The sequence below is a fragment of the Naegleria fowleri genome (assembly GCF_008403515.1).
Source record: "Naegleria fowleri strain ATCC 30894 chromosome Unknown tig58, whole genome shotgun sequence".
Lineage (NCBI taxonomy): Eukaryota > Heterolobosea > Eutetramitea > Acrasida > Naegleriidae > Naegleria > Naegleria fowleri.
This window is the reverse complement of record NW_025407990.1, coordinates 352,717-380,194: the sequence shown is the minus strand read 5'-3', so window position 1 is coordinate 380,194 and position 27,478 is coordinate 352,717. Positions and strand designations below refer to the sequence as shown.

The 27,478-nt window shown below is 36.9% G+C and overlaps 15 protein-coding genes across 15 annotated transcripts; 7 read left to right on the top strand and 8 right to left on the bottom strand.

Annotated features, from left to right (window-relative positions):
• Window positions 1-426: 426 nt before the first annotated feature.
• FDP41_007220 (uncharacterized protein) lies at window positions 427-1,614 on the top strand (the record flags this gene model as incomplete). The annotated part of the gene is made up of 1 exon (XM_044710942.1): window positions 427-1,614. The coding sequence occupies one exon, from the start codon at window positions 427-429 to the stop codon at window positions 1,612-1,614; it is 1,188 nt and encodes a 395-aa protein (XP_044558546.1).
• Window positions 1,615-1,767: 153 nt separating this feature from the next.
• Window positions 1,768-2,643, bottom strand: FDP41_007219 (uncharacterized protein; the record flags this gene model as incomplete). The annotated part of the gene is made up of 1 exon (XM_044710940.1): window positions 1,768-2,643. One exon carries the CDS (start codon window positions 2,641-2,643, stop codon window positions 1,768-1,770), a length of 876 nt encoding a protein of 291 aa, XP_044558545.1.
• Window positions 2,644-3,062: 419 nt separating this feature from the next.
• Window positions 3,063-6,303, bottom strand: FDP41_007218 (uncharacterized protein; the record flags this gene model as incomplete). Its single annotated transcript, XM_044710939.1, has 5 exons — window positions 3,063-3,971; window positions 4,039-4,145; window positions 4,215-4,346; window positions 4,397-4,828; window positions 4,881-6,303. 5 exons carry the CDS (start codon window positions 6,301-6,303, stop codon window positions 3,063-3,065), a joined length of 3,003 nt encoding a protein of 1,000 aa, XP_044558544.1.
• A 545-nt stretch (window positions 6,304-6,848) lies between these two features.
• FDP41_007217 (uncharacterized protein) lies at window positions 6,849-7,811 on the top strand (the record flags this gene model as incomplete). The annotated part of the gene is made up of 1 exon (XM_044710938.1): window positions 6,849-7,811. One exon carries the CDS (start codon window positions 6,849-6,851, stop codon window positions 7,809-7,811), a length of 963 nt encoding a protein of 320 aa, XP_044558543.1.
• Window positions 7,812-7,827: 16 nt separating this feature from the next.
• On the top strand, window positions 7,828-8,415 carry FDP41_007216 (uncharacterized protein; the record flags this gene model as incomplete). The annotated part of the gene is made up of 1 exon (XM_044710937.1): window positions 7,828-8,415. One exon carries the CDS (start codon window positions 7,828-7,830, stop codon window positions 8,413-8,415), a length of 588 nt encoding a protein of 195 aa, XP_044558542.1.
• Window positions 8,416-8,786: 371 nt separating this feature from the next.
• On the bottom strand, window positions 8,787-9,140 carry FDP41_007215 (uncharacterized protein; the record flags this gene model as incomplete). Its single annotated transcript, XM_044710936.1, has 1 exon — window positions 8,787-9,140. One exon carries the CDS (start codon window positions 9,138-9,140, stop codon window positions 8,787-8,789), a length of 354 nt encoding a protein of 117 aa, XP_044558541.1.
• An 88-nt stretch (window positions 9,141-9,228) lies between these two features.
• Window positions 9,229-10,233, bottom strand: FDP41_007214 (uncharacterized protein; the record flags this gene model as incomplete). The annotated part of the gene is made up of 1 exon (XM_044710935.1): window positions 9,229-10,233. One exon carries the CDS (start codon window positions 10,231-10,233, stop codon window positions 9,229-9,231), a length of 1,005 nt encoding a protein of 334 aa, XP_044558540.1.
• Window positions 10,234-11,012: 779 nt separating this feature from the next.
• On the bottom strand, window positions 11,013-11,657 carry FDP41_007213 (uncharacterized protein; the record flags this gene model as incomplete). Its single annotated transcript, XM_044710934.1, has 1 exon — window positions 11,013-11,657. The coding sequence occupies one exon, from the start codon at window positions 11,655-11,657 to the stop codon at window positions 11,013-11,015; it is 645 nt and encodes a 214-aa protein (XP_044558539.1).
• A 321-nt stretch (window positions 11,658-11,978) lies between these two features.
• FDP41_007212 (uncharacterized protein) lies at window positions 11,979-13,937 on the top strand (the record flags this gene model as incomplete). The annotated part of the gene is made up of 1 exon (XM_044710933.1): window positions 11,979-13,937. One exon carries the CDS (start codon window positions 11,979-11,981, stop codon window positions 13,935-13,937), a length of 1,959 nt encoding a protein of 652 aa, XP_044558538.1.
• A 157-nt stretch (window positions 13,938-14,094) lies between these two features.
• FDP41_007211 (uncharacterized protein) lies at window positions 14,095-17,121 on the bottom strand (the record flags this gene model as incomplete). Its single annotated transcript, XM_044710932.1, has 1 exon — window positions 14,095-17,121. The coding sequence occupies one exon, from the start codon at window positions 17,119-17,121 to the stop codon at window positions 14,095-14,097; it is 3,027 nt and encodes a 1,008-aa protein (XP_044558537.1).
• A 626-nt stretch (window positions 17,122-17,747) lies between these two features.
• On the top strand, window positions 17,748-21,792 carry FDP41_007210 (uncharacterized protein; the record flags this gene model as incomplete). Its single annotated transcript, XM_044710931.1, has 3 exons — window positions 17,748-19,701; window positions 19,793-20,084; window positions 20,265-21,792. 3 exons carry the CDS (start codon window positions 17,748-17,750, stop codon window positions 21,790-21,792), a joined length of 3,774 nt encoding a protein of 1,257 aa, XP_044558536.1.
• A 191-nt stretch (window positions 21,793-21,983) lies between these two features.
• FDP41_007209 (uncharacterized protein) lies at window positions 21,984-23,858 on the top strand (the record flags this gene model as incomplete). The annotated part of the gene is made up of 1 exon (XM_044710929.1): window positions 21,984-23,858. The coding sequence occupies one exon, from the start codon at window positions 21,984-21,986 to the stop codon at window positions 23,856-23,858; it is 1,875 nt and encodes a 624-aa protein (XP_044558535.1).
• Window positions 23,859-23,989: 131 nt separating this feature from the next.
• FDP41_007208 (uncharacterized protein) lies at window positions 23,990-24,523 on the bottom strand (the record flags this gene model as incomplete). Its single annotated transcript, XM_044710928.1, has 1 exon — window positions 23,990-24,523. The coding sequence occupies one exon, from the start codon at window positions 24,521-24,523 to the stop codon at window positions 23,990-23,992; it is 534 nt and encodes a 177-aa protein (XP_044558534.1).
• Window positions 24,524-24,576: 53 nt separating this feature from the next.
• FDP41_007207 (uncharacterized protein) lies at window positions 24,577-25,242 on the bottom strand (the record flags this gene model as incomplete). Its single annotated transcript, XM_044710927.1, has 1 exon — window positions 24,577-25,242. The coding sequence occupies one exon, from the start codon at window positions 25,240-25,242 to the stop codon at window positions 24,577-24,579; it is 666 nt and encodes a 221-aa protein (XP_044558533.1).
• A 365-nt stretch (window positions 25,243-25,607) lies between these two features.
• Window positions 25,608-26,738, top strand: FDP41_007206 (uncharacterized protein; the record flags this gene model as incomplete). The annotated part of the gene is made up of 2 exons (XM_044710926.1): window positions 25,608-25,967; window positions 26,052-26,738. 2 exons carry the CDS (start codon window positions 25,608-25,610, stop codon window positions 26,736-26,738), a joined length of 1,047 nt encoding a protein of 348 aa, XP_044558532.1.
• Between the last annotated feature and the right edge of the window lie 740 nt (window positions 26,739-27,478).

The window sequence follows — 27,478 nt, the reverse complement described above, 5'->3', positions numbered from 1 at the left end:
AAAAAAAAAACAAACACCTTCTTCCATTGATTGATCTATTCAGTCTCATTACCCTCCGTTATCAACAACAACACAGAGTCATTGCCAATATCAACATGATGAGACTCCAACACCACATCTTGATATTTCAATCAATACTTGCCACAATAGCAGTCCTATTTCTCTCCACTAAACTTCTCTCATGGAGCTTGGCACAATCCTGCACCTCCAATTTTATCAAAACCATGACCTATCAAGACACTGTCAATCCAAAGGGTTCTCTCCTCGTGTGTCCAGTAGGTTTTGTCAATGGATTTGACACGAATAGTGGTAATCGAACATGTCTTTCCACCTCTCGAGTATTGAACAATTTGGGTAAAATTTGTACAGGAACTGCTACTGCATCAACCTGTGGACCCACTTGGTTGACTTGTCCTTTTTTCAACCATGAGATGCACTCATCGAAGAACTCGAATGTTGGGCGAATACTGCTCAGTAAGAGACAATTGTGTGGGTAGTTATGGGACCATCACTGATGGTATGAATTGTGTGGCCCATCGATGTGTCAGCATGACTGTTGTGGCCAACATCAAGCAAGAAGGAAAACCATGTCGTGGAAAAGCCCTTGATATCGATCAGAATATCATGTACGATTGTGCCGGCCCAGACTATGAATGTGTCACTGAGGTTTGCCTCAAGATTGTTCAAAACAGAGAGGGAGGTGCTTGTAACCAAGTCGACGACAACAATGTGAAACAAATATGTGCCGTTGGGTTTGGCTGTTACGATGGCGTTTGTAAGGCTCAAACGATACTCAATAATGGTCAAAATTGTACCGCAGTACCAGAAACAACCATCTGTGCCAATGGTTTGGTGTGTAAGAAAGAGTCTCCCACATCCACCTACAAATCATGTCAAATTCCTTCCTTGTATGGAGAGTATTGTGAGTCATCCTCAGAGTGCTACAAATTACCAGTACTTCAAATGAGATGCAGCAAGAACAAGTGCATTCGAAGATATTCTCAATTCGATGGAGCAGACTGTGAGAGTCATCAAGATTGCTACTCGGGTTATTGTCAACCCTCCATTCGAAAATGTTCAAGTCCAACGACCTTGACTTGTACGACCACTACTCCATGTCCATCAGGAACTGATTTCAAATGTGGTTGTGGTGGATTTTCGAGTGCTTCTCCATTCAATGGAACTTGTGTGGCACCATGCAATGGATATCAACAAGACTTTTTATCATGTGCCTATAACAATGGTTTAGATGAATTGGGATCTAGTTATGCCGTATCGCATCATTTTCATCCCATTGACACCAATTCGACCATTTTCACCAAATTATGTCATCGTGAATATAGAAATTTATTGAAATGCTATATGAAGGCTTGGAAAGATGCCAATGTCTATGATGGAGAGAATAGTCTTCCAGGTTTTGACTTGAGTGGACCTTTGGAACAACCAACCTCTGTAGTGTTACCTGTGGTGGGAAGAAACATTTCCTCTCCATCACCACAGACAAGTGCTCAGATTAGTCATGCAACCTCCATGACCAAAGGAGGAGTTCTTTTTTTGGTTAATTTATTGGTGGCTGTAAATGTTTTGGTCATTTCACTGTGGTTTTTGTTGTAATTTTTGAGTGTTTATTGTGACGATAAATTAACTTCTTTTGGATCAAATTTGACTGCTCACATTTCAATGGAAGGGAAGAATTACTTCTTCCAGTAAATAGTTCATGACGGTGGTACATATTTTGGGGAAGAGTCACTTTTCACAGCACTCTAGTTAGGCAAACACTTGTCGTCGAGCATAAAGCTCTGTATAATGGAGTTCTCCACTTTTCTTATGTTCTCGATCATAACCTGTGTATTTAAATCGAATCACTCTTTGACCTTCACACACTCTAAAATCATCAACATTTGGAACAGTAGAGATAAACTCCACTCCCTCATATACTTGACAAAAACCCAATACTTGAATTTGTGCACATTCTGCTTTGGCAAGATTATGAGGAGCTTCATCTGGGTCATTTAAATATCGATTCAATGCTTTGCCCATCAAAATTGGACCTGTGACTGCCAAAGTCGCTCGAAAAGTATTTTCCTCTTCCTCACCTGGAACGAGTGGCAAATATTTGTTTTTCACATTATAAATGACCATATCCATGGCTATTCGCAACAAAGGATGTCGTGGCACACTGGCCATAAATGCAATATTAAAACCAAAAAAGGGAGGACCTAACTCCACTGGAATTGCAAAGGTTACATTTTGTAATATCCATGATTCAAAGGGTTCCCTTAATACCATATCTGCATCGGCATAATAACCTCCATAAATCCACAACACTGCATATCTCCAAAAATCACTTTTATAGGCACCTGGAATTAAATGTTGAAACGTATAGACTTCATCCGAGTCTTTTCCGAAATGAAGGATGAGCATTTGCAATGCCTCTTGATCTCCATAATATCGATACTCAAAGTTACAATTTAAATTTCGGAATGAAGCCATTGCGACTCTCATTCCTTTAGGAAGTTTCTCCTCTTCAGAAGGTTTGTAAGTTTGATGAATAATTTTAGGAATTTGTGTGTTGGGAGGAGGAGGAGAAGATATTTGCGAAGAGGATGATGATTGTAATTCTGCTAGATGTTTACAATCCATCGGAACCAGTGCATGGGGAAATAGAGTGCTTAGGTCATGTTTGGAGTGAGGGTTCCGAAACATCATCCATGTCAGGAATAAAAGAAGGAAAAAGAAGGACAATCCAGTGAGCACGATTAAGGCTATCCCTTTCTGCGTTTTCAGCCTCTTCGGGACATACAGTCGTTCCATCCCTTCCAAGGTTAATAAGACAGACCTTCCTATCGTTCGTAGCAGCATTTGGTGGTTGTGTGTTTTTTTTTGAGAGAGCTGAAACACTTGAGTGTGTGGGAAAATCCTCTCCCAACGGATACTTGGATCTCGTAACAGGAGCTCTTTAGGATTGTATTTTATTATTCTGAGAGTATGTGTATTCTCACTTGTGTTGTTGGTGAGGGGAAGAGCACTACAAGGACAACTGCTGAACACAAATGCTTATTTTAAAGGCAGGAGTTGGTGAGGAGAAGAGCAACAAGGAGGAGGATGAAGGTGAGAGAAAAGTGTTGGATGGAAGATGATGTACTACTACTACTCGACACCACCACAGTGTATTCCAAAAATTCTAATTCAATCTCCTCCTGACTGCTCACGACAAGACTGAAATTCTGAGATCCAACATTTTGTGAAGAAGCCTCAATCGTAAAAGTGAGCAAGGAACGACTCAAATCTATTGGAGGAATGTTTGAGAATCTTTCCAAATCAATTCTTTCGATATTGTTGAATGAATCGTAAGCGAGATCACCATTGGAATCCAAAGTATTCACACACTTTCCATTTCCAACACATCGAAGAGTAACATTTCCAGAGGTGTTTTCAATCACTTCTAACGATAAATTTAAATCATTAATCAATTGTTTGAGAATGGGTTGTGAGGAGGACGTTTGTGTCCCTTTTCGATCATACCATGTAAGAGTTGCCTTAATTCCAGTGTTCAAGAGCATTGATTGTGTCAACAATGATTTGATTCTAAATTTAAATAAAACTTTCTGAGAGGCATCCAATTCAAATCGATTCACAAGAAAGAAGGAATTGCCAGCATCTCCAAATCTCAACAAATTTCCTAAATCCACTCTTCCATACCCGACATACTTGTTTGGATATGACTCTTGAGAGAGATTCACGTAATTTCTATCCTGAGTGAAATCTCCGTCCAATTTGACACTTCCTTTCATGGTGGAGGCAGAATGAATTAAAATGGCTTTCACCAATGTGCCACTCAGAGTCTGAGAAGAAGACTTATTGATCAACTCGTATTGAAGAAGACGCTTCTTATTGTTTTGAAGCAAGTAATCTCGAATTAATGCAGCGGAACCAGCAATGGAAGGGGCGGCCATGGAAGTTCCAGTTTTCTTTAATTGGTATTACATGCATCACAATCGGCCTCTAAAAAAAGAATTTAGAAGGAGAGAGACTTACCTGAATTAAGGCAGAGGCATCGCAGAAGGGATTATTCACTCTTGCACTCCATATGGCGACACCAGGTGAGACAATTTCTGGTTTAATTCTATTATCAAAGGTTGGACCTGTAATTGATGTCGTTAATGGATGTTTTTGAAACAATGAACAAAAAGATGATCACCAAAGAAACAAACCTCTGGATGAAAAATATCCTAAATTTTCATGATTGAAAAGGGTAGCATTCACATTGGGATCCTTTCTTGAATATTCTCGAAGTGTGGAATAACTGGCTCCAACGGCCAACGAATTTTTGGCTGCCGCAGGTGCTGAACACAGATTCAGTTCTTGATACTTTAGGAAATTTCCTATTACTTACATAACACAGAGCCGTCTCTTCCATAATGTCCATTGTTTCCTGCTGCAAAGATGATTATCATTTCGTCATTCTTGAACAGAAAGTCATCCACTCGTTCTGCATTCACATCATATTCATTTCCAACTTGACAACACAATTTACCGTATTGCTTCAAACAAAACTCATTAGTGACTGGTTTTGTGCGATTACTATTCGATTCAAAACATTGACAATCAAATACACAATCCAAAGGATTGGCATTTCCCCAACTGTTACTTGAAATTCGAGCTCCAACTTTGTACGCATTGGACAAGTATAGAGTGATATTGTCGACATAGAAGAGGACACTCACAGCAGCATCAGTCATGTAAAGTTTGGCATCTTTGGCAATTCCAATATCTTGCAGTATGGGTGAATCGCTCGAAGTGGCACTACTTTCAGGATTTCCAGCAACTATATATGGTAAGTGGGGAATTCCCATGTCGTGTTGAATTCAAAAACTTACTAATTCCACAAGTATGAGAACCATGTCCATTCTTATCCATTCGATCTCCTAACTTTGCTTTCTCATAATACACTACTTTTCGATTATTCACATTTGGTACTGTGTAATAATCTTCAACACCACCTTTCTTTGAAAAGAAACAATGATTCACATCGAGACCAGAATCAATCAAATGAACAATTTGATCCTTTCCGGTGACTCCTTGATTCCATAAATATCTTGTATCAGAGAGTCTACTATTAGTTTGCACAACATCATTACTTCCAAAAGTCAATAAAGTTTGTGGAAATTCTCGAGAGATTCTTTCAATGTGTTCATTGTTCTCAAAAAGAATGGAAAGAAATTCTTCACCCATCTGTTCGTACAATTCTGACAAGAATTTTTCTGGATTGTTTTTGAGAATGGAGAATTCAGAGGTGCTTGGAAGGAAGGGTTTTATCCAATCCTGATTGGGAAGAGAGTTTTCAAGAGAAATTCGAAAGGACCTTCGAAGAATATTCTTCTCTTCGATATTGGATTCATCGTGTTCAGTTTGAATGGGTTGAATGGATAATCTTAATGAATCAGACAATTCCTGAATCATTCGTTCCATATTGATGATGAATGGTGATGATGATTGACCTTCTAAAGTGTTTCTAAATGACAAGGTTGATTCAATGAATCGTTCTCTGAGAAGGTTTTGAATTCGATTTGAAAATTTCATCTTCACTTGATTCATGAAAGTAAAGGCTGTGGGGATTGATAATGATGATGATGAACACGAGGAAGAACAATCTTTGCCAAGAGAGGACTCTGCCATGTCCACTCTCAATGTGGAAAATTTGAGACTCTCTAAGGAAAAGTAAGGAAAATTGATTCGCTGAACATTTCGCACTCTCTCCACACGTTCCACAAATTTCAATCGGTGATGTTGTTTTTTTTTGGACAATTCCTCCAATTCTTGGTATGAAAGCCAACTTGTAAAGATGCGATTGTTGGAACCTGCTACCACTTGGAGGAGTTGTTCATCGTCTCCTTGAGAGATTGGACTATTGCTGAACACTTCTGTTCTCAAAGCTCTGAGATTGTTCTTGGTGAGGAGTACTTGGGTGGAAGGTCGAATAAATAGATTCACAAGGATTCGACTGACTTGATTGCTTCTCAAGTGGTTGTTGACCCATGCCATGGATGAGAGAGTCTTGTCGAATGGATTCATGAATGAATCGTATGTCATTTCAGAAGATCTTGTCGTTCCACTGTTCTTCATCACCAATAAAAGATTCCTTCCATCGAGAGGATGAGAAAAGCGGTCATGATGACTCTTTTCTGAGAACACAATGTTTGAATGCAACAATAAAAAGATAAAACAAAGAGTCAAAAGTTGAGTGAAAGCATTCACTTGTTTTCTTCTTTTCCTGACTGTTGGCGTCAACAGTGTCCTCATGGTGTGGTAAGTGATGAACGTTGGGATGTCCAGTTTTGAGATTAAAGTATTTTTCACGTCGATGTAAATTTTATAAACCTACCTTTTTGAATGATCCCCAAAATGACAATTTCGAGCGATACGGAAAAATTAGTGACCGTTTTCATGTTAATTTTCCTCCGAAACATTGAATTCCAATTATACCATGACTTTCTCAATTTAGAAGGAGGGTATCAAAAAGATTTTATTTTCATTAAAATACAGTTTGTGTCCTTTCGTTTGCCTTTTAGCTCATCTCATGCACAATTTGGAGAAACCCTTCACTTGAGGCAAGAGTATCTCTTATTTGTTAACAAATAAGAGCGCTTAATGTTCAGAAAGAGCTCTCTATGAGAATCCAATCTCGAGAGTGTATATTCCTCCCAACAAACAAAACAATTCTTCTTAACAACAACAACAACCACTTGTGTTTCTCTTCTCGATAACAACTGTTGTCTATTATTCATCATTCACAATAGGAGAGGCAGCAGCAGTAGTAGAAGCAACCACATGTTTGATGAGAGAGGATGACCATTCCACGTAAACCTCAACAAATTCCTCAAGTTGAGCAACAACACTCTATCACCTCTCCTTTGTCAGCGACGGAGGAACAACAACAAGAACCACCACCAGAAACAACTCCAACCTCCTCTCTTCCTCCTCATGGTGATCGTACTCTCACTCCAAAAAAGAAGACGACATTCAATGAAGACAATAGGGTAGCCACCATTCCACACGACCAACAACAACAAGTTGATGATGATAAGAGTGATTCTACGACGACAACTACTCCATACAGCACCACCACCACCACTCGTTCAAGTGGTCACCCCATTCGATTGAAAATTCACATGTGTGGCTGTCACAAGATGTTACGATTGAATGTAATGAAAATTCTCTCTCTGATTGCCATGACTAGTAATATTTTGGCATTTGTGGCCATTGCTGTGGTCATGATTAATGCTCATATCATACAGTCGGATATTGAAATGGATATTTTATTGTTGAGAGGTGATTTATCATCTTTAAGTGAAAAGACAAAATGTGCAGTACAATTAACAGCCTATGGAAATAAGACCACCTTTATGGATGGGTATAATAATTATGTGGTGAATGTGACCAATAGTTTAAAAATTCTTAAAAGTGAATTGTTACCTTCGAATTTGTACATTTTGAATGATACGAATGAACCAACGATGGACATGGATCGAGCCATCATGGATTTTGTAAACAATGGGAAGGCCTCCCAAGCAGTTGCCTTATTGGAATCGGAGGAATATTCCAAAAAAAGACAACTCTTCAACACATTCATGAACAATGTCTTGCAATATTCGAGTGAAGTGGCAGAATCAAAAAATTCTTACATTCTCACTGCAGGTATTATCAACCTCACTTTGATCATGACAGCTCTCGTGGTTGTGGTTCCCGTTGTTTTGATCGTTTTCATCATGGCTCTTCGAAAAGAGAGAATTTCCTCGAAAAAAGCTTAAAAAGGCAACTGGCATCATGCTCATGGACACGATGGAAGATGAGAAGGAAAAATTGAAATTCAAGGAATTTTGTCAGAAAGAAGGTGGAATGGAAATCTTTTTGTTCATGGACAAGACATTGGACTTTGTCAAGTTGTGTAAAAAACAAGAAGAGATTTTAAAAAAACATCCTGAACTTATTTCTCAATTGGATCGTGAGGAGAAACACAACTCTTCGATTGAGAATTCAAAAAAGAAATACAAAGCTTCAAATGCAACAAAACAAGAATTACCGAATAAGCACAATACATCCTCGGAACAACAATTATGGAAAGAGATTGAAAAGGAAAAATACGAACTAGTCTTTGAAATAATTTCAGAATATCTAGATGGGGATGTAGGAGAGTGTCCACTGGTCGTGAGTGGACACATTCATGACTCTCTCATCAAACAAGTCGATGCATTTGATATTGACAAAGTTCAAACGTATTTTAAGAGTTCCTTATTCGATGCCATTCAAAAAGAAATCTCAAATGCTTATTTGAATATTTTACATTTTAGGTTCAAACATTTGAAGGAAGAGAGAAAGACGGATCACAATGTTGAGGTGAAGATTCAAGCATAATCATTTCAGATCATTAAAATTCGTGGAAATAAAGTGAGGGTTTGAATAACATGTTAAGGATCTTTCAATATACTCGTGTCTCAACATACCTTCATGACCACTTTCAGACAAGAAACCTCCATAACTGCTGATTTCGTTGACATCTTGTTCCACGATGCGTCCAAATTTCTCTTGGAACACTGTGAGAAAAAAACGCACGCGGCCGCTTGTCAATCGATCTAAACATCGTTGTCGACACTACAACTTACACCAAAGAAAATGATGGCGACGCTCTCCAACCAATCAGAAAACACTGCCGGATCGAAAAAATATAATTATTTTTTCTGTGAACAACAGCACACGACCAATTTTTCGATCCCACACATCGTTCTTCATTTATTTCTTTGCTTTCTTCGTCGAGCCAGAGCATGTGCAGGTTCAACTCTCTTGGCTTTTGCAACAGGTATCAACATGCCTTCTGTTCTCGCTGTTTCATCTTCCAAATATTGATTCAAATTACTTCCTTCAGGCACAACCCGATTCAAGGTTGAAATGGTGTAGTGTTGGTAGTCTTTAGGTACGGTCAAACATTGGTCCGAACAGCTATGATTTTCAAATACAGTTGTGTCTTCCTCTCGATAATAAAGTTGTTGAAGAATAGATTCATCATCGTTCACCTTCACAGTGTAATCGGAAGCAATTTCCTGCTTTCTCTTTTCCTTGAATCTCTTTGGCTGGCAAAGCATGAACGTGTTTGGAAGAACAGTGGAAAGAAAAAGTATTCTCAACTTTCGGAACAAAACCTGAGCCAATAGTTTTCCTTTTTGGCCAAGTTTAATCATAATAGGAATAGGGAGTGCCACCACCTTTGCTTGATGCTCCTTCTATTGATTCCTTCTCTTCAAGATGATTGCTTTCGAATGCTTGAGTTTCAAATTGCTTTACATTTCTGACTCTGCACTTGAGAGCTAAAAAATGTTTCGCTAAAATATGAGCGTACCAACATTTACCTTGGAATCCTTGAGCAGCAGCAACATAAATATTCCAAAACAACGATAATGATTCCGAAATGACTTGATCCGATGCATTCTTGTCAATATTATTCAACAAGCATTTCAATGCGTCCCACAACATTTGTGTTTGTTCCTTCTCGAAAAACAGAGACATCACTCCAACATTGTTCAGAAGAATGTTGCATGTGTTTCCATGAAGAAACATACGAACATCATTCCATTCTTCGTCTTCAACTTTCTGTAAGCCTTCAAGTCCCTTGATTTTAATAACAGCATCCCAAAACTTGTCTTTCTCCTTAACACCACTCAATGTTATTCTCAAAACATTTTCACACAGCCGTTCCTTTGCATGAAGGACGCAAATAATAATATTGCATGCAGGTAGTCCAAGAATACAGCCCAATGAATCCTCTGTTCTGGGTTTGTGGTTTTTGCAACATATTGGACTACATGTGTCGCAGTATGGGCACCACGATCCTTGTTTCACTCCAGGACAGACCACACTTAACGCTTTCAAATCCATCGTTAAAAACACATCAATGGAGCAATGATTCGATTCGGTTGTTATTCCGTGCTTCCGAATAATCTCAATTTCCTTTCGGAAATGATCTGCCACATGAACAAATTCACTCTCATCTCCAGACCAAATTGCAAGTGGAACGCATATAGCTCGAGATTGACCTGTTCCGAAGCATTTGCTATTGATCACAATAATGGTCAAAGTAGTCAGTTTTGAATTGGCAGCATAATCAAGATTCAACGCAACAATTAAATCCTTGTTATCGATTTGATCCTCTTTACAAAGTTGTATCTGCTTTTTCTTCATAAAACCAATCCACTTCTTGTGCTGCAACACATAACAACATACAGTGGGGAGAATTGAGTGATAAATGATTTTTCGATCTCCATCTAATTCTTTAACCTGGTTCCATAATTTGCATCACCAAAATAGTCAGTGCATTTGTAATTGAAAGAATTGGTAACAATATCATCAGTGATATGAGTCAAGCCAAGATGTTGTTTGACATCAAGGAAGTATCTTGCTTTTAGCTGAGAAGAGGTCTCTTCCAAGCATATTCGGTCGTTGGAACAAACTTTCCCAACAATAGACGTTATTGGGGGAGAAGAATTGTACTGATTTATTAATTGTTGCTTCCATTTGAACTCCTTTGATGAAGAAGAATGTGTTGGAAAATTTGAAACTGGTTCGCTCACTGATTCGTTTAATGATGATGATGTTGTTGGTGATTGTTGGTGATTGTTGTCTTTGAGATTCGGATGTTGTAATGTTATTGGTCATCAATAATGGTGATGGTGTAGGAATGAATGTCGAAGGCCATGAATATGAAGGCCAGAATATAGGTTGATCAATGTAATCTTGCGACAATTGTTGTTGTGAATTGGGCCAATTATAGGATTGATTGGTGTTAATTTGAGACAACTCATATTGTGGAGATTGAAAGTTCGGAATGATTGATATGTTGGCCAGTACAAGGATTGATTACTGTTGATTGGTAGCTCAGGTTGTGAACATTGAGAATTTGTTTGGTAGGGATAAAATTTAGACATTTTTGTTTTTAATAAAATTAAAAATTTATTTCAATTTTAGAAGAAACTAAATTCATCATCATCGTCGTATTTGATCTTGGTATCGTATGACATATGCATGAACACTTCACTTGACTCTGTTTCAAGTATAAAAGAAATATTCTTAACTTGCAATAGGTATTCAGTTGTGACCACAGAATTGTCTTCCTTTGAAATGCAACTCTTGACAACTTGTCTTCCCCAATTCTCAAATAAATCCAGAACTGGTAAGGTATCTTTAAAACGATATTCAACACAGGGAACTTTGTACTTAATTCCATGCCTATAGATCATTCTGTCAGAGTGGAAAAACGTTGCTCCCTTCATATTTTGAAACATCAGTTGAAAGGTTTCTGTTTCAATACAGCCACAACTAATGGAGGTTCTTCGGTGAATACCTCCCAACTTCAGCATTCTGTTAATCTTGACTCGGGCACACTTGGCAAAAAGTTGGAAAGATCTTGCGACGTAATCTTGTTCTTCTTCACAAAGGTCAAAGTAACTGTAGTTCAGAGGTTCAATTCGTGGTAAACCATGCTCAATGATGATATCTTTGAAATCGTAAGAGCTAGTTTCTTCTCTGCGTTGTTGTTGGATTTGTGTTGTGATGGGATCGGCTTCATTGTTGTTGTTGTTGTTGTTGTTGTTTGGAGCATCGAACATCATTGCATCGCCTTCATCTATGACAATCTCGTACATATTGGTTGTTGCTGTAGATTGGAGTTGTTTGATTAATTAGAATCGTCATAATGATTCAGCCAAAATGTTGCTATTGTAAAACTTACGTTATTGTGTGCTGTAATCTTCTAACATAAAATTGATACGTATATTGATATTTACGTCAAAAGTTCAATGTTGATTGTCTTGTCAAACCTACGTGTGTTGTTTTGTTTCGATGATGATGAAAAAGGGCCACACAAAAATGCGGCACCAGAGACATTTTATATTTTTTTGTAGTGACCATTTTTATAAAAAAATACAAACATGATCGAACGGTACAAACGAATTCTCTTCATTCTCTTCGTCATTACCATTTTGACTCTTCTTCTCTTCATGCTCTATACTGGAAAATGGTCTCCACACTCATCAACAACCTTTTCTTCACTACTTCTTCAAAAACATGTTTGTCCTCCCACCACCACCACCTCGAACACCAACACAACAACCTCTTCCTCTTCCTCCTCTTCCTCCTCCTCTTCCTCCTCATTATACACATGGAATTTCGGTCATGGTTCAATTCAACCATTAAAACCCATTCCGACATTACTTTTACCCTTTCGACAAGAAATTCCAAATGAAATTTCTCCTCACCTTTTAAATGCTTTTGAAAAAAGATTTCCCAATCACAACGTGAGAGAAAATCATTCCTTTCTTAAGAAGGGATTTTCAGAGAGACAACAATTTCTTCAATTCATGAATGGATCAAAAACATTGGAATCATTTGCTTATTGCAGTACAGATGATTATAAACCTCCTCTCCATGGTGGTCTCTATAAATCCTGTCAATTTAATAATATTTGTTTAACATCGAGTGGAAAGTGGAAATTATTTATGAATCCAAATAATGCTTTGAAATTGGTTCAACAATTAAATTTGGAGAATGTGAAAAGAAAGGACATTTTTATTGAATCGAATACAAGAAAGATTTTGAATCCACAACTCTTTGATTCTTCCAAACATAAACTCATTTGTCACACGGCATGGGAATGGCTTTGTTTCACACCTTTTATTGAATCCATTATTGAATTTGAAGAAGATGAAAGAGAGAAGAATATCTCTTCACACTCCTCCTCCTCTACTGCTACCTCAACTACTTCAACTATTAGTACTACTACCATTATCAAAACAAGAGATTCTTCCATTCAATTATCTCCAAATTTTGTTTGGTACACAGATTCTGTAGTGGCAATGGAACGTGTGTGGGTTCCTCTTAATTTTGGACATGCTATTTTAGAAGATTTAATTCCTGCCTTTACCATGTTACAAACATTGAATGCTCGAGTCGATCGACCTCTCTTCATGACTGATGAAAGACATTTGAAACGAGTGGGAACGTTTGTGCATCATCAAAGTGCCATTGAAAAGCATGGTTTAAAAACAATTGAGAAATGGAGTACAGAATGGATGGGAATGTTAACTTTGGGAAAACCATTGGCATTATGTTCAGGAGGAGGAGAGAATTTATTTTCCATTCAGGATCATCCATGTCCTGCTTCGAGTGATGGTGGTGGTGGTAGTAATGACAAGAATGGTGAAACACTTCAAGCATGTTTTTCATCATTCTCGTTTGGATATCACTCTAAAATGCTCTATGATGGTCTCACCGATCGAGAAACTTTTTTGTATCAATTTAGAGATTATATTATTGAGAATTGGAATTTGAAAGATCTTGTATATACTCCAAAATATAAACGAGAACAAGGAACATTCTTGATTGGAGTTCAAAAGAAACCAAAAGGAACACTCAATTTGGATCTTATTGAAAATTGTGAAGAGATTGCTCAATATTTAACTGAAAATGTGCAACTCATTAAGAACAAGGTTGGAAAAGATGTTCAAGTCATGGTTGTTGAATTGGATAAAATGTCCATGATTGATCAAGTTCTTTTTTTCATTTATGAACTTGATATGTATATTACCACACAAGGAGCAGCCTCTTATTACAGTTTCTTGATGAAAAAAGGAAGTTATTTGATTTATGCTCCATCATGTTCGTCAGAAACAAATTCATGCACCGATGTTCGTATTAGTTTCCAGAGACCATTGTCACACTTGGAAATTACATCGATGGCGAGATTTGATGTGGAAATGCTTGAATGTTTGAATCGAAAGCCAGGAACCAAACCAAAAATCACTCACGATCCAAAACTTGTGGTCACTGAAGGTTGCATTTTGAAGGTGAACAAGGAAAAGATGTTGCAAATGGTATTGACCTCTCTGTAATCATTGAGAAATTCATCTGATTCTACTGAAATGGAGATTGTTTCCAACAAATGTAAATACATTTTTATAACCCGTCAAACAAAGTACCCTACAACAAATCACATTGTGTATAATGATTGCAACCAAACTCAACACACCATGGTGGTGATGAGCTTTATTACAAAAGAAATGCAAAAATGCCATTGGACGAGGCCATAGCAATTTGATGTCGTGGTGTGGCCGTGGAACCAAAGGATTGCCTTCGTTGAGGTGGTTGGGCTCGTATGTTTGTATTGTGAATGTTGCTGTTCGATGCTGATGATGAGGAGGTATTAGGATAAGCATTGGCAAAATCTAATTGAGGTTGAAAAACGTCAAATGCCTCAACTGCATTGGTGATTAAACGAGCCTCTTGTGGTGGTGGCGAGTTTGGTCGAAAAGGTATCATTGGCACTGCAAATTGTTGTTTGAGTTGCTCAATTCGTGAATTCATATATTCCAGGACTGCTCTAACTGTCGATGATGAGACAGGAGAAATTCGTAAATCTACATAATGTAATTGGGAATTGGAAGAAAATTCAAATTGAGGTTCTTTCAAATTACAACATGCGCTTAATTCTAATCGGAACAATTTGGAGAAGGCTTGAATGATGATTGTGGGTGGATTATGAATCATAGCTAATGGTGAATCAATTTGAACTTCAAGTGGAATACCAATTGGTAATCGTGGTTGTTTCAATTGATGACATGAATTGGCTCTCAAAGTTAACAAGTCAACACTTGTTTTTTGTTGAACAATTCCAGTAAATAGCGCCTCGTCATTAATATTGGTATAACTGATATCTAAATATTGTAATCCATTGCATTTGAGAATTGGTTTGGTAACATTGGTACAATACCGCATCACCAATGTTTCCAAATGTCTCATTTCTATGAGGGGATTCACTAATTTCTTGCATTGAGAAATGTTCAGAGTTTGTAATACTCCATTCAACTTGATCAAAATTTCACAAAGTGTGTCATCAGTGATGACAGTATTTGTCAAATCTAAATGAAACAAGGATTGACCGATTGGGTATATTGAAGATGGGGGTGAATTTCTAATATTAATAGTACTGATGGTAGGATTTCCATTATTATTGTTGATGGTGTTGCTGATGTTAGAGGGACGAGAGGGTTGACCAAATTCATTCATTTCGTTCTTGAATAAAATATTGTATAATTTTCTATTATTAGAAAAATCAACAGTTTTCATAGTTGTATACTCAGTGAGTGTCACTGTGCGATACCGAAACAGTGGAACTGTTGGTAATATCAAACCACAATCTACTATTTCCATATTTTCTAAATATCTACAATTTTTGATAATTACATTCAATCTCTTGTCATCCAATTCATAAAATCTATGGAGTCTTAAATTCACTAAATTATTAAATCTTAGTATTAGATTGCTTAAATCTTCAATAGTGTCAATAGCTACCGATACTTTCAGGAAGAATACATTTTCATTGCAATATACCATATCGAGAGATTTAAAGGATTGATAAATAATTCTATTCCACCACTTGCAAACTAGTGATAATACTGGAAATATTTCTTCAAATATGCAAAATTGAAAAATAGACAAAAATAAATCGTTAGACAGTCGATAAATAGGTGCTATTTCTTCAATATCCAATTTTAGAAATTCAATCACTGACTCGTAACTTAAATATTCGCTCTCTTTTGGCTCGGAAGAAAAATAAGAATCTAGCTCACTATTACCTTTGCAAATTAAATCTAAATATGTTTGAAGAGCTTCTTTTCTTTTTTGAACGTTTTCAGGCTTGAAGTTTCCAATCAACATTTTTGGTGGAAGTTTGGGTAGTTCCAATTCGCTTGCTCCTTTCTGTGAAATACTTTTCATTTTTTGCTTGTGCTCCTTTACAAGTGCTTTGTGTAGTTTGCTGAATTGAGAATAGCGTTTTTCTAATATCCATGATCTAGAGAACATGCTTCCTTTACGGACTCGTAAGACGTAAATCAAGTGAGGTCCCTTTTGATTTGAATTATTTGGTGTCGAGGTTGAGGAAGATGAGAGATCGTCGTAATGACCTTTTTTTGTTGGTGACATGGGTTCGTTCCAAATAGAATCTTGTAATGCTCCATTCAAATGAGAATTACTGGCCCGCTTTTGGGAATGTTGATTATGAAGTAATATTTGATATTGCTGGTAAGGCATATGAATATTACTTGCTGAATCGCTGTAAATCACATCAATGATATCTACTTTTGTGTGGTATCTAAATTGTTGATTCTGAGAATTATTATCTATATTTCCATAATAATTGTCATGAATTGTGTGAACTCCACCATAACTAGTGACATAACTTGTTGGACTTATTGATCCAGTGTTATCTTGTGAAAGAGATCCTACTCCAAAACTATTTGTTCCAACTCCACTCTTTAAATACAAGTCTAATAAATTGTCTGTAATAAAATTAGATCCGTTTCTTTGTAGTGTTGTTCTTCTCTTTCGAGGCATGGGTAATGAAGATCCAAAGGCAGGTGAATTTTTAAAATAATTAGGAGTGTTACTGATGATATTTGAATTGGAATGGTTCATTTGTGGAGGAGGTGAAGGAGTAGTGAGTTGTCGATTAAGAAATAATGGAGGTATAAGATGAGTTACAATACTTGAATTAGACATAGCAGAGGGAGAATTAGCCTTTGTAGAATTATTAATATTATTCGTCGATGTATTTGTGTAAAGAAGAGTCAGATTTGGATTAGAAAGCGAATGAGTGATGGTAGAATGTAAATGATGATTGACAGAAGTCGGCGGAAATGCATTACAACCAAAAGATGATGTTGAAGATGAAGAGTTTGTTGATGCAAAAGAAGAAGAGGATGGTGATTTTGAAGAGCTAGTGCTACTCATTGATGAAGTCAATCGAGCAATGTCTAAAGGAGTGAGAGTATTATTTGAGGCAGGAGTGAAGTTGTTACTATTATTTGGCGATAGTGATGACAAATAAGAAGATGTGGTTGTAGGCTGGCTTCCCGATCGCCTTCGGTGATGATGATAACGCGTATTGGGAACATTGAGTTTATCATTGGTGTTTCCTGTCGTAGCAGTAGTAGCGTCAGAAGTAGTAGTGTGGTTGCCTGATGGAGTTGATGTATCATCAGTGTTCGTCGGAGAGGAATCTTTATGGTTGCTCATCTCCGCAGTTAATTGTTGTTGTTGATGGTAAAATAAATAACAAAATACAATGTAGAGTTAGTAAACTAACAACAACAATACAAGGAATTCAACAAGAATGAGGCCTCTAATCAAGTATAAATAGTATGGCTGATGATGAGAATGAATAGGTTGATCACTCAATGACGAGAGAGATTGAGCGAATGGCAAGGCTTTCGTTCAGCGCTCGATTTTTTTCAAACCGTTTGAATTTGGATCTTGATTGCAGTTTCTGGAGAGAGAGATGGAACATCAATGATTCATCTTGGCTTTCATAACAAGGCCACTATCCCGCTGTCGATCTAAAACCTGAGTGTCCAGTTAATGTATGTACTCCTCTTAGTTCTTCAAGCAAGTAACTCATCGTCGACTTGAACCCCATTCATTGTTAATTCTCTGAAATAAATACAAGCACCACCATCAGCATTAGCATTTCGTATTTTTAAACAAGTTCAAGGAATGGTACCTTTGGTTACTCTTCTTCCAAAGAGGGTCCACAACCCTAAAAAAGAATGATTCACCACGATCGTCATCCTTTCGCTCGGAACGAATTTGAAGAAACCGCAGATCACGACCCACAGTTGTCATCCTCTTCAAACAACAAGAAAATGAAAGAACGAAACGTCTTTTCTTCTTCATCATCATCAACTTTTACACTTCTTGAAGCCTTTCTTTCTTATTTTTGCTGTGCTTCTCACTTCTCTCGAGTCACAACAAAGGTCCTCCGATCTAGATCTTCATTATCGCTACAAGAACGACCACCACCACCACCACCAGTATCATCATCATCATCATCACCACCAATACCAAATCAAGAGTCAAATACACCAAATTCAGGAATTGATTTAAATCAACAACAGACCAAACCATCCAACCATGGCCTATCATCAGAATCAGAACAATTCGCACTTCCAACAAGTACTCTCTTCACCACCAATAGTGTCAACAACATGAAAAGTTCAAATAGTTCTTGTGATCTCGAATTATTGCATCATGAATCTCCCTCTCAACAATCAATACAACAAAATCCTCCTCCTTCAAATCAACCATCTACTTGTAATACCTGTATTCCGACTTCATCCTTTCTATCTTCTCTTCTTCCTTTCTCACTCACTGTTTTAGAAAAGAATGACACGATAAAAGTCATTCATCACTCTGAAACATCCAATACGAACCCAAAAAGAAAAAAAAGTACAAGTGTTCGATTAATGACAGATGCCATCATCAATGAGGATGATGGTGACTACAACGAAGAAGATGATAGTCATTATTATAACCACAATCACCACAATCACTTCATGAAGAATACAACCTTACATGATGAAAGAGAATCTGAAATTCTTCATAGCGAATATTCTATATGGTTATTATTCAAATGCATGTACTGTGCATCATCAACACCAGTGAAGTTTCTTTGTCATCCTCCTCGATGTATTACGATCATGAACACTCTTTTATTTCTTTTTATTTTGCAGGGAATATTTGGAATTTCTGCTGCATTTATTTTACTGTATAGTAGTGGTCAAAAAGTTGTCATGGATACTCTCAACTCACAACAATTACAAATTCGAACATTCAGTGGACAAGAAATTTTAAATTTAGTCGATTCTACCTCTCTAGCGATTGATACCATGCGATGGCAAATGAGTGATTCACATTTTGATGTGAAAAACACAACACATTGGCTCACACTCTTTCACTACATTGTTGATCTCTATGGGACTAGTATGCCCATTGATACCATTAACTTTGCACGTTATGATAATGTCTATATTGGTTATAGTAGAGCGTCATCTTCATCCTATTTTACACTTTTGAATGGATCTATTGCATTGCATACTCAATGTCAGTACTATTGGAAATATATTCCTAATCAGAGAATTTCAGCAAAATATTTGAAAGATAATTTAAATCGAGTGTCATGCAATCCAAATTCTACGACACAAGTTCAAACACGACCATGGTATCAGACGTATGCAAGAAGTGATGATTATTGGACTGAAATTCGATGGGCACCTGTCTTTAAAACTATTGCTGGAGATCAAACCATTGCTGTCACCATTCCAATTTATACTGTGAATAATTTAACACAATTAGCACCAGGTGAAGAAGGAGACACTTCTTATGCATTTTTACCAGAAAACTCTACAAATTTTTTAAACTTTATATCACCAGAGAATATGGATAACTCTCAAAAGAATCCACTCCATTTGTATGGAGTCGTTGGATTTCAATTACAATCACAAACACTGAACCGTCTCTTGAAAAACTCGTCGAATTTATTTGGAGATTTAGATTTAGCATTTATTACAAATTCAGATGGAGATTTAATTGCTCTCAATACCAATACCAATGATGCAAAGTACAATACAGCATTGGCAATTATTGAATCCTATCGATCGAGAAACGTTTTGAATTTACTCAATTCCACAAGTTGTGACCTCTCGGTGGATCGGATTTGTTCCAAATTTATTGAAAAATCAACATTTGATGAAACTGCAAATGTACTCGATGTAGAATTGAGTGTTGTGAATGATTTGTATAAATTGTCATGGGGAGTAGGTAAGTAATTCCATGTTTTACATGAATGACACTTTTCAAATTGGTTCCAAATTTATTGACAAATCAACATTTGATGAAACTGCAAATGTAGCGGTTGCAACCAAAACTGCTACTTTTGCTGATGAAATTATTACAGGTGGCATTACCTCTGTAGTTGTTTTTTTAATTGTATTTATATTTGGAATGATGTGTTTATTCTTTTGTGTGAGAGGAATCAGTACTCCATTGTATCAAATTTCAATGGAAATGTTGAAATTGAGTACTCTGATGGATTTGAATATGAATTCAATCAAAGATGGACATTCAAAGAGTATATTTAGTGACATTAAGGAAATGCAAGAATACATGTCGAGTATGAAGAAGGGTATGAACACGATCACCAAGTAAGTAATCGTATGATTAGGGTGCATTCACATTCATTCGTATACGTATGGAATCACGTGATGATTCATGTCTCATATTGACATGTGTGAATGTTAAACCCATCTCTTTCAATCTTTAATGAATGTTAACCCATCTTTACCATTCTTCATAACCATCCTCATCTACATGTATGCATTCAGATATGTTCCTGAAATTGTCATTAAGAAATTCATGTTGAGACAACAGGAAGCACTTCTTCAAGATCTCTCTGGTTTCATCGGACCTAATTGTGCCGCATCTTCTCATAAGAGTAGTGGAACACCCATCATGACCATTCTCTGTTGTGAAATGGATGGATTTCGTGCACTTTCTGAAAACTTGAGACCTTATCATTTACTTACCTTGTTGAATCATTATTTCACATTTGTGAGTGATATTATTCATAATCATCAAGGAGTGGTTGATACTTTTAATAATGTGGATGGAACGTTGATGTGTTATTTTAATGAACCAACAACAACACCACTGAATGATCATGAGTTAAAGGCATGTGCAACTGCATTTGAAATTTTAGAAGGATGCATGGAAATGAATAATTTCAAGAAATTTTCATTCCATGATCATGACATACACAATGAAAAGATGAACGGCAGATCATCAAATGTGGATCGAACTATTTTGGAACAAGTTGATGATGAAGTGAGTGATAAACAAACACCACTACTTGAAGATCTTCATGAGATTGACAAAGACACTCCAATTCGTGTGAAAATTGGAATTAACACTGGAACAGTATTGTGTGGAAATTTAGTTCATACTCCCAATCGGATGAGTTATACCGTATTTGGAACAAACGTTGAAATTGCATCCAAATTAGCTACTCTCAACCATTACTTCAACACATCTGTTCTCATTGGTCCACAAACCTATGAAAAAGTTCAAGAAGTATTTCTTTGCTATTTTATTGACATTTTACCTCGTGAAAAGATTTATGAGTCCCATTCAGAGGATATTCTATTGAAAGATGTCATGGATCAACATGCAAAGAGTTCTCTCACAATGACAGAGACGATTACCAACAAGAATTACATGACTACTATTAGGAACACGAACACAACAACTACTACTACTTCAACACCTCAAATATTATCTGAAAATTCACCTGTGACAGTTGCAAGTAGAAATGAATTGAACGATATCGACACGAAAACTCATCCATTATACTCTTTAACTTCACGATGGTCTCAAAGAGGTCTTTTAGGTGCAAACTCAACGCACTGTGCGAATCAATCACAACCTCGCCATGGTGGAGGTGTTGGTAATGCTGATCTCGAATTTGAACAATATTGTTCTTCACTACTTCCCATTTATGAATTAGTTTGCCACAAAAACAAAGCTTCTGAATTACAACAGAGAATTCAATCAGATTTGAAACAAGTGGAATCTTTTTTGAAATCAATCATTAAGAATTCAACGAATCTACATTCAAATCATCATATTCCTATTGAAAATAATGACACTACGATGAGCAATACTGGTTGTAGTAATAGTACTACTGGTTATTCCAATCGAAACACCACAACCCCTTCTCCAAGTGTGAACATGAACTGTCATTACCTTAAAGGAAAATGTTCTCTTCTTCTCTCACTGACAGACATGAAGAGTGTCAAGATTTTATTCGACAAGTGTCAACGCTTTGAAAAAGATGAGCGATTGCAACAAAAGTAAAGACAATGTTGTTTATTAATTATTTGAACATTTTAATTGTACAAATGGAAATCAAATTCCTGAAAGGATACTTCTCATTGATTTTTCATTTCCTACATAAATTCAACTTGACATAATATATTTCATGTAAATTCAATGAGGACCGAATATAATCCCGAAACATCTAATAAATCATCCTCAATCAAAAAAGAATGAAATTAGTTTCGAAAAGCCTTGCAAGCACCGAGGAGAGAGAATATTCACCATGGCCCTCCCAGGATCAATCCGACAATTCATATCATACTACGATGGATTCGTTTTGCGATCATCACATAATAGATTCAGAGCCCTTAATATTAGGAAATTCGAGAATTGTAAATTCAATTGAAGATATTGAGGCTTATATTAAGCAAGTCGAGGTGGAAGAAGAAAGAAATGATCATTCCTTGATGATGATGATGCATCGAACATTGGTGGAAGAAGAAATGATTTGTTCCGAAGAATACCTTTCAAATTTAATGGAAAAGAACGAGTTAAGCCATGATCACTATTCAATCTCTTCCTCGTATTCCACGGCATCAGAACAGGATGAGGATCAGCTTCCTTCTTCATCATCGTCCTCTCTCAACAATTTACATCGGTCTAGGTATTCTGAAGAAATGATTGTAAATTCTCAGAAACAACCGAAAAGCCTGCCCATCGTCGACACAGGAACTAGTACAGCTTTAAAAACGCCCAAAATTAATGTTGTTTCAAATGTCGTTTCTTCATCTCATTGCCAAACTCCTTCTCTTCGATACACTTATCGAGGAAATTTACTGTTTGACTCGTCTTTTGAATGTGGAAACTTGGAAAAAGTCATTAGAGTCAGTGACTTTGAATATGAATTGTATATTAGAGGGGACACATTCAATCCAAGCAAGAAGATGTGGTTCTATTTTAAAGTATCCAATGTTTTGAAAAATCAAAAGGTCCTCTTCACTATTATGAATTTAACCAAAAACAAATCTCTATATAGATATGGCATGACACCCTTTGTAAGTTCAACCAGTAGAAATAGATGGGAAAGAATTCCTGAAAAACAGGTCTATTATTATAGAAAGGAAAAAGGACCTAAGCGAAATAATAACATGTCACAACAGGGCCACAACAATCTTCTCTCCTTTGTGTTTGTCTTTGATAATGAGCAAGACGAATATAAGTTTGCTTACTGTTATCCATACTCCTACACAGACCTTCAGAAATTCTTATTTTTCATTGAATGTAAGAAATTTCCCTATTTCAAGAGAAGTCTTTTGTGCAGAAGTGTACAGCAGAGAAGATGCGACTTGTTAACAATCACAAATGTCAAGCCAACTACTTCTTCCAAGAAGAGAATAGTAATGATGACAAGTCGAGTGCACCCAGGTGAAACACCAGCCAGTTATGTATGCCATGGATTTATCAGCTTCATTGTTTCCAATCATCCCATAGCACAATTGTTACGAGACCACTTAATATTCAAGATTGTACCCATGTTGAATCCAGACGGTGTGGCAATTGGTAATTATAGGACATGCTCTATGGGGTTTGATCTGAATAGACATTGGCTCAATCCTCAAGAATGGTCACAACCAACAATTTACCATGTGAGGAAATATTTGTTAGAATTGAAGAATGATCCTCAATATCAAATTGACTTTTACATGGATCTACATTCACATTCAGGAGCATTCAATGGGTTTATGTATGTCAATTATGCCAATTCTTCCTCCAAATCAGATTCATATGATCAATTAAGATTTCCCAAATTATTGGACCAGAAGGCAAGAGAATTTTCAATGAATGATACTAAAAGGTGCCGAAATCCTTCAAAGCTGGGCACTTCAAGAAGAGTATTGGGAGAAGTACTGCAAGTCGCAAAATATTGTTATACGTTAGAGGTATCTTTTCTAAGCTATAAATCCAACACTACTGAGGCTGCCAACTCAAAAGAAAGATACTTTCCATTCACCATGGAAAATTATCTGGGTCTTGGCAAGAGTATTGCTTTGGCCCTAGCCGATTTCTATGGACTGAGTGAAACAGTGATATCAGGAAACGAATAAAACAATTTCATCTTCACCCCAATTAATACATACCATTAATAAAACGTAGTGGTGTATAAATTGCATTTAATAGAATCCGATACAATATTGTATTAATATTGGTTATTTCTGTTTGTTGTGACACAAAACAATTATTCCTTCTTTCCTTCAAGAACTTCTTGTAAAGTACCTTCTCTATGATGATTTAAAACAATATCGCTTCCACCAATTAATTCGCCATCAACAAATAACTGAGGAATGGTTGGCCAGTCACTGTATTCTTTCAATGCTTCCTTCATCACGACATCCTTATTCATGTTGTATGAAACATAATCGACATTGTATAATGAGAGAATCTTTACAACAGCTCCAGAGAAGCCACATTCAGGTCTTTCAGGTGTACCTTTCATGAATAATACAACCTTATTTGAATGTACAATTTTATCCACTTCTTGTTTCTTTTGATCAAACAATTCCTTCATATTCTGTTGTGGAGGCTTGCGCACTGTTTTAAAATCATCATGAAATCCGCTTTCATCGGCTCTGAAAATAGAACGAGTTGAAAACATCCTAACCGATGATGATTCCATTCTCATTGTGTTGTTTACGACCAATGATGAAGCCTTGACGGTACTTCCGATGACGGAAAAATTGATTGAATTCTTTGTGCAAATAGAACGAAGCATTTTTTTTACAAATTTAATTTTTTTTATTAATAATATTGCTCTGTCGACCTCTATTAGCACACTCTCGTACCAGGTTTCACACGTTCGTAATCCTTTGGCATGACTGGGGTGATTGAATTTTCATTAGTTGCTGTCAATTCAGATCCTGAATTTTCAATGGTTTCAGTGGTGGCAAATAAAATCATTCCATGCGATTCTAAACCTGCCATGATTTTAGATTCTAAATTCTTGACAACGAGGACCTTTTGTCCCACAAATAATTGATTCAATTCCTCTTCTGCAGAGGTCGTATTTTTATCAAGACTTGGATAATGAGTTCGTATTCCCGAAAGTATTTGTCGAGGCTCTTGCTCTCCGATATTAACTCTGAAACAAATTAATTTCTTGGACTTTTTTACGAATTGAGCACTCACGATTTGTCCAACAACAATTTCAACTTTCATAAAATCTTCAATATTAATGGAATTTGATGTTTGTTTGTTTGATGCTTCCGTTGTTGTTGAAGGTGTGGTTGAAACAGTCTCGGAGAAAGATGAAGGTCCGGCCTCTGTCGAGTAAAAACGATGCAGCATTTGTCCATTCAAAGATGAATTCTTTCTTGAGAAAGTTTTCCATGATAGTAATGGTAATGCTGATGAATGATGATTTCTTGTTCGTAAAGCCTCTCGTAAATGATGAGGTTGGCGACCAAGAATATTTTGAAAGGCATTGCTCATCATTTTTTGGTTCTTCTCCAACCCTAACGCTTATCTTATCGTTTGAAGTTGCTCAATATTGAAGATTGTTTCCTGACTCTCTTATTGTGCTTTTTATCAGCAAACCATCAAGTTTGGCATTAATAGAACAGGAGTATTAAGGATGACTCTTGAAGGAGCCTATCAATGTGATGAGTTTAAACGAGCGACTAAGACCTCCATTCAGCATCATCTCTTGACCAGGATGTACCTCACACGATGATGATATGTTCGGAAACATCACTTCCCATCAAAAATCTACAACTTTATGCTTATTTTTTAGCTCCTTAATTCGTAACGGTCGTTTGTGTTCGAACAAAATCTACAAACAAAAGGACTCAATCGACACAATGCCGCCCAAAGCAAAGCCTTCATCATCGGGGAAGTCTTCGGGAAAATCTGGCGGAAAAGCAGAAGACGAAATTGAAAATAATAGAAAGGCTATACGAAAATTCTTGAAAACCTATGAGAAGTCATGTCAGGATAAGGGTTTAGTGCTCTTACCCTCTATTTCTCAAAAATTGAATCGACTTGTCAAATCGGAGGAAGGACCTAACACTTTAAATATTCCCTTTTTGATTACGGAAGAGTTGTCGTTAGAGGCTGTTCAGGCATTAATTGAAAGCCTGGACAGCAGTATTCAGGGATATGAAAAGATTTCATTCTGGAGGAATAATTTATCGGAAAAGACAGTGCAACTGATTGGAAAGGTAGGTGAAGCGATATCATGAGTGAAAAATCAATTCTCTCTGACACACACAATTTGTGCAAACTTGCCTCAACACATCACAAAGTGGCTACAACCTCATCCACATCTCAAAGAGTTGGAAATTATCGACAATCGGGTTGGGCCGAAAGGATGTCAAGCAATATCAAGAGCTTTACAGCACAACGAAACACTGACCTATTTAAATTTGGATCATAATGAGCTGGGAGATGAAGGTGCAGCTGCATTGGCGGTAGGCCTTTCGTGGAGCCCTTCACTCATAAAAGTGTCGCTCAATTATTGTGGAATTGAAGAGGAAGGAGCTGTTCTCCTTGCGAATGAAGCCATCGCCAAATCGTCCTCTCTCCAAATTCTCGAAATGCAAGGCAATTCAATTGGAGACAGAGGATTTGACGCAATTGGACAGGCATTAGCAAGATCACAAAAACTCCAAACACTCAATCTTTCTGGTTGTAACGAAGGTCTTCCTCTCAAGACTGACATTGTTTCGCGAATGTGTGAGTCAATCAAGCAAAACCCAAATAATACTCTTCAAAATTTGGATCTCAACTATATTACGGTAGAACCTGAAGCAGTGTTCATGTTTGCTGAATTGGCAAAACAGAAGGAGAACATCTTAAGGATTCGTTTGTATGAACGAGTTGACAAGGTCGCCTACAAGGAACTGGCCACCCAATTAGGCACCAATCTCAAGAATTATATTCAAAAGAACAAACCAAAGAAAAAGAAGAAGGCAAAGAAGAAGGAAAAATAGGTGTTCCTTGTAGAATAAATTATGGGCATCTCCTCAGTTTGATTGAAGAATAAACCATTTCTCCACGACATCACGATTTATTTCTTCGTATCCAGAGAAGACAAGACGGTATGTTCAATACGGCATGATAAACAATCTTATTTTGAAAACTGGTTTTTATTTTAGTTGGAGGTGTCTTTCGTCTTCAAATTGGGATGTTCAATCAGGCCTCCAGTTGTTGCGATCCCAGGCATGAAGATTGCCACCAGTGCTCATTTACTTGGCACGTTGCTGAATAAAAGAATGAAATAATCATGATCAATGAACAACAAGGTTGCAACAAACTAAACACTCACCTTCATCTTCCTGCGTTTACGCTTGAGTCTTCTCATACGCTTCTTCTTCCACTTTTCTCTCATGGTGATATATTTTTTTTAACGAGGAAAAACAAATTCGGTTGCCTTCGAAGGTTTTCTAGTGGTTTTTTCAGGTTGACCAACTTTTTACAACGAAAATTTTGTTTGGTATTGTTAAGCAAGCTCGTGTGTTTTTGCTTTGCTTGGATTAAAATATTATTGGATTGATTTTCACTGTTTTCAGATCCTAACATGTATTCAATTCACTTCACAAGCTCGCTGTACATTGTTTTTGTTTTGGCAAAGCCGAAAAGATCACAAAGATTGTTCAATTTCAGGATCAACCCAGTTTTTAAAGACCCTTGGGATTTCTTCGATAATCAATCTGTGAGCAATTCAATTTGG